General features: G+C 33.8%; 1 protein-coding gene across 2 annotated transcripts; it reads right to left on the reverse strand.

The window, feature by feature from the left end:
* Nucleotides 1-3037: 3037 nt before the first annotated feature.
* LOC106798744 (chloroplast sensor kinase, chloroplastic) lies at nt 3038-5628 on the reverse strand. Of its 2 annotated transcripts, none has more exons than XM_014775765.3 (3): nt 4527-5628; nt 3989-4269; nt 3038-3555 (listed from the first exon to the last, which is right to left on the reverse strand). In XM_014775765.3, the coding sequence occupies exons 1-3, from the start codon at nt 4534-4536 to the stop codon at nt 3301-3303; spliced, it is 546 nt and encodes a 181-aa protein (XP_014631251.1). In that variant the 5' UTR covers nt 4537-5628; the 3' UTR covers nt 3038-3300. The 2 variants fall into 2 exon arrangements, with proteins under 2 accessions (XP_014631251.1, XP_014631250.1); XM_014775764.3 differs by having other exon boundaries at nt 3989-4265; nt 4527-5626.
* Between the last annotated feature and the right edge of the window lie 42 nt (nt 5629-5670).

A 5670-nucleotide genomic window follows, 5' to 3' on the forward strand; every position in this document is an offset into this window, starting at 1 on the left:
CATAAAAGAATAAGAAACAAAAAATAAAAACAAGTACGTACGGACAGAATTATATATGTTCATGTAAATAAAGACAGAAGACTTATAAATAAACACAAAAACTTATTGTAGCCATAGATAAACCCACTAGTAATTGACATTACAATATGGATGGTGAAAGGAAGATTAAATTATTATACATAGGCATAAAGCCTTTATTTTAAAGAACCCGTGCATGCAGAAGGACAGACTGTAGTTCATTCACATTTTAAAAGTGCTTCCTAAACGCAAACAAAAAGCTTTATATGAAAAAGGACAGGTCTAACTTTGAGTAGACCAAAACATGTGACGCTGGCAACTGGTTATTAGTTTTTCTTGGATGGTGGATAGCGGCCATAAGGTGGTGGATTGTAGACCGGTGGCTTCTCCAATGGTGGTGGCTCATAAATTGGAGGTTTGTAAATGGGTGGCTTCTCATGAGGAGATTGGTAAAGTGGTGGTGGTGGTGGAGCGATGTAGGACTTCTTAATATCCCCCCTCCACAGATGCCGTCAATATAGGTGAGCCGCCGATATGGCGGAGAGAACTAAGACGGGCTATAGGCTCTGATACCATGTTAGATTTCATCTTAAAACCAATTGACACTAAATGAAGTTGTCCAACAGATATATAAGCTGCATCCCAAAGACTGAGGCAAGCGATGTGAGACTTCCTAACATCCCCCCTCCACAGATGCCGCCGACATGGCGGAGAGAACAAAGACGGGTTATATATCTGTTGGGCAACTTCACTTAATGTCAATTGGTTTTAAGATGAAATCTAACATGGTATCAGAGCCTATAGTCCGTCTTAGTTCTCTCCGCCATGTCGGCGGCTCTCTCCGCCATATCGGCGACATCTGTGGAGGGGGATGTTAGGAAGTCCCACATCACCTGTCTCAGTCTTTGGGGTGCAGCTTATATATCTGTTGGACAACTTCACTTAATGTCAATTAATTTTAAGATGAAATATAACATGGTATCAGAGCCTATAGCCCGTCTTAGTTCTCTCCGCCATATCGACGGCTCGCCTACATCGGCGACATCTGTGGAGGGGGGATGTTAGGAAGTCCCACACTATTGGAGGTGGCTTTTCATAAGGGGGTTCATACACTGGTGGTGGCTTCTCGTGGGGAGGTGGCTTCTCATATGGAGGGTGGTGCACTGGTGGTGGGGATTCATAAGTGGGTGGTTTCTCAATTGGGGGATGCTCATAGAAGAAGCGTGGCTTCAAATTGGCTAGCACGGTGGTGATTTTCACCACTCCAAGCAGCAGCAACACGAGTAGGGAGTAGGGAGTGTTGTACTGAAGTCTTGTGGTTAAAAGAATATTGAATCATATCCTAAACCATACTCCTTTTTACAAATATATACCCTAAATTTTAATTTGATTTAATTAATCAAGATAAAGTTTAGGACTTAGGAGCATTGATATTGTTTTCCTTAAAAAATTATCAAGTTTCTTTCAGCAATATGAAGTACGAGTTCCACCGCCACAGCTTCAAATGATTTATAGAGGCGTAAGCTTCTGTCACTTTTTTTTGGTATGGAGACTAACAATGTATGACAATAAAACTTTAATTATTAATTAAAATAATGATATTAATTGCTTGAAATTGTCACGATTACACATATAATAAATTATTAAATTGTTAAAATGTATTTTGATATTTTAATATTGTATATGTGAATGAATTTATTATATTTTAAATTATTGATTTTCTGATTAACAATTATTATGCATTAGATCATCTAAACTCTAAAGTAGTCCAGGAAATCCATGTCATTTTGATGGAAATGAATAGTTGAAATTTAAATAACTAAACAAGTATATATATATATATATATCATAAAAAATTGTTAATTGTTAGCTTGTTTGTTTTTATTAACGGAGAGATTTAACGTTATTATAAATTTTAAAAAATATTTAAATAAAAGTTATAAAAATCTTATATAATTTTATGAAAAGTAACTACATAAATAAATAAATAAAATATCTCATAATTTTGCTAAGATTATAATTTTTCCTTCAAAAAGATAACTGTTAAAATTTTAAAAATAAAAAAATAATTGAAAGTTACTTTTTTAAAAAACTTTATGTAAGTTTAACAAAAACAATAATTTTATGTTGCTCTTCTATCATCTATCATGTCTTGTCATATTCTGTCCACCAAACTTAAACGACAATCATTTATTAATCTTTTGTTTACAAATCATTATTTTTTATATATTAAGATATAAATAAAAGAATATGAATTTAGAAAAAAAATAAACAAAATAAATACCAGTAAAAAATATCTATTTATTTATTTTACTTATTAATTTTATTATGTTTTTTAGAAGAACTTTATTATGTTTTAATATTTAGAAAAGTGATTTATAAAAATTAAACTAATAAATGATTGACAAATTTAAAATAAATAAGCAGTTGAGATTTCTTCTTTAATAATTTAACCCCAATTCAATACAAGAGACTTTTTACAAATGGGTGAACTTAAGGATTTTTTCTTCTTTTCGGAAAAGCAAAACATTTCATTAATCATAACAAACAGGAAAGTCACAAGGAGTGACCACCCCAAGACATAAATTACATAAACCATAGCTGCATAAGGACAGCTACCACCCCACAAAGCATTTATCTTCTGTCAAGCTTGTTACAGATGGTAAACCCACCTCCACAAAAGACTACGTACATAAAGAAATGGGGGTGAACTTAAGGATTAATTGAGACAAATTGAAATTGGGATGCCTATGTACACACACAAAAAAAAAAAGATTTAGTTTAAGAAATTATTAGAACGAAATTAAAGTTATAGATATTTATTTGTAAAAGAATAAAGTTTGAGCATCTTTTTTAACAAGTACACTTCCGTATACTGCTCCTTAGACAAATCAATACATAAGGATAATAATTATGAGTCATTTCCGAAAACTGTGAGTATTTTCGTTTATTTATATTGGATTAAGGGGATTCACATGGTACAAATCAGATACGTAGTCTCTTGTAAAAACCCAACAAGTTTTCCTGCCATCTAATATGCATACACTGTTTATTATGTTATTGTTTACATGGTGACACACAGCAAAGTAATATATTAACTCAACCAAAGAAATTTTTACGAGCTATATACAGAACCGGATACTTATCTTTAGCAACAACGAAGAAAGAACTAGTAATATTTACCACTCCTTAATTTCACAATCTTATATACTGGCCAAGTGCTACAATGTAGAATTGTATGAGAAGGAATCTATTTATCTTCAATGGAACTTCAAACTCATGCTATACCTCTTGGGCGTGGCTACTCAAATCAGATTGTACAATTGATGAAGGAAGCCAGAGTTCCACACGAGTTCCCCCAGCTCCAAGAGGAGCATCTTTAATCCGAGGCGAAACAATGCGGACGACACAGCCATAACTCTCGAGTATCTCACGGGCAACAGTCAACCCAGCAACAAAGTTCCAAGTCATATTGTCTTCAATCATATTATCAGACAACAGTTCTTGTCCATAAGGTGTGAGTGAGTGCATCTGAGTCTGCAGGCAAGTTCATAACCAACAATTAGTTTCCATTTTCACAAAATTCAATTCCCTAGGAATAAAGCACTCAATCGAAGAATTTTTTGAATAGAAGCAACAAGGAAGTGCTTGAAAGATGTCATAGAATCAAGTGCTATGTGTACCACAAAGGAAGTGTTCGAATATCAACAATATAATGGTATTTTTATGGAGGGCTCCACATCTCTATAGACTTACAGACATGTGACTATGATTATGAATCATGCAAATTATACGTTGGGAAAAGCTGCACTAATTCCCTCACAAAATGGCATCAATACACTGTTTACCAAGTCCAAAGCATTTAAATGTTCCTAAGTTTCCCATGGAGATGCTTCAAATTTGCAAATTAAACGCAAAGAAAAATGAGTAAGCACAGCAGGGAGTCGGAGTGGGAGTGGGCTGAAGTTACCATATAGTGCATATCAGGTCCATCATCATCAATAAGTACAAGGGTACCACCAGCTGGTGCTGCCGTAGATACAATTTCAACCTTCCCTCCAACATGTGTGCGTAGTAAAGCACCTTCAATAAGATTGCTGAAAGCCTGGCGCAATGCAGGTTCTTCTACAGCAGCTAGCAAAGGTGATGATGAGAGTTCACTTAGTTCTACTACACGTTTTTGACCCTGGGCAAGTGGTCTCACTGAATCAACCAAGTCTGCCAATACTTCAGAAACATTGCATGATCTTCCTGACATGAATGAAAAGCATAAGCAAAATAAATGCAGAAAAAATTTAACTGTTGAAAGGTAAAAGAAATAAATATCTAAAAGCTAATGAAAGAGACTAACTTTATAATATATTGTTGATTGTTGATGCAACAAAAAGTGCAAGTTAGGAGTTTATGAGATATAACAAAATCAAGAGAATATATTATATAGAAGATATGGGGATACATCATGACACTATGAAAAGAAGCATAAGCATTAACCAACCAATGAAACCTACCTGATTCCATGTTGCAATGGAGCAAGGGCCAAAGGTGGTAGTGGCATCTCTATATCTTGGACAGCAGCACTTAGAGATAGTGACTCACTAGATTTTTTCATTTTATTTGCAGAGACATCACCTGGAGAGCTATCTAACAACTGAGATCTTGATGATTCAGCAAGTATGTGAGTAGAACCATTCATTTTCTTGATTGCTTCTTCATTGTAGCGCACTATATTTGTCTACATATTGGACAAAAATTGAATATCAAAGGCACTGGTTTCTATCAGTGTTTGCTTGCCTTTTTTTGTTTATTTCAACAACATTTAATTTTTAAACGTTTTCACTTTAGGAACCTGTGTTTTATGAATTTGAAAGGGCTTTTTATCCTTGCTTTTGTTCTTTATGGATTGTTTAATGAGTTCTTGCTTTATTTAGTATATCTTTTGAAAATGAGTAACTAAATCCATAACTGGGAGTTACTTAATGTTAATATAAGCAGTTATTTCTCTAAAATAAGTTGAATCAAACATGCACTTAGAATTGTTGCATGACCAAACCTCAATTCTTGAATTCCAATTGGTTATTATTATTATTAAATTAACAGGTCACTTGGTTCATTATGTTTTTCTTGTTTTGTGCCTTACATGACCAAACTTGGTATTTTGACAAGGGTAAGAATATAACAACTCATGACCACAGATTCTTAATAGGTTAGAAGAGGTGATTCACGACTGATAAGAGAACACATAAGTATAGAGAAATTGGAAATTCCACAATTGTATACACGTGAGGCCAAAGCCCTAGCCAATTTTATAACTGAACTCTTCATGTTCTTTGGGAATTAAATTCCTAATTCATCTTTCTCTTTTAATTCTTTTGCAGTAGTCCCTTTTTGATAGTTTGAATAGCAAAAGGTTTAACAGAACTCACTAATTCAATAAACATGAATTGAATTAATCCCTTGAATATGATACTTAGGACTCAAATCCCTTTATTACTTTTGTGACAAGACACACTTGCCCATAAGAGTATTTTTGCATGCAAAATTATATAGAGGTAGAGTCAAGAGACAACAAGTGATGAGGATTCAAGATCTTCCAGCCAACATACATTGAAATTCAATAAGTCATTAATTGATTATAGGTATACGAAAAGTATT

This window comes from Glycine max, chromosome 5 (genome assembly GCF_000004515.6).
Source record: "Glycine max cultivar Williams 82 chromosome 5, Glycine_max_v4.0, whole genome shotgun sequence".
In the NCBI taxonomy this organism is placed as follows: Eukaryota; Viridiplantae; Streptophyta; class Magnoliopsida; order Fabales; family Fabaceae; genus Glycine; species Glycine max.

Bases quoted from the DNA above. Each gene is read 5' to 3' on its own strand.
- LOC106798744 (XM_014775764.3), bottom strand. From the start codon at position 4,711: ATGAATGGTTCTACTCACATACTTGCTGAATCATCAAGATCTCAGTTG. The intron at 4,266-4,526 runs GTAGGTTTCATT...CATGTCAGGAAG, and splicing joins CCATTGCAACATGGAATCAG to ATCATGCAATGTTTCTGAAG. The intron at 3,556-3,988 runs GTAACTTCAGCC...ACTTGCCTGCAG, and splicing joins GACCTGATATGCACTATATG to ACTCAGATGCACTCACTCAC.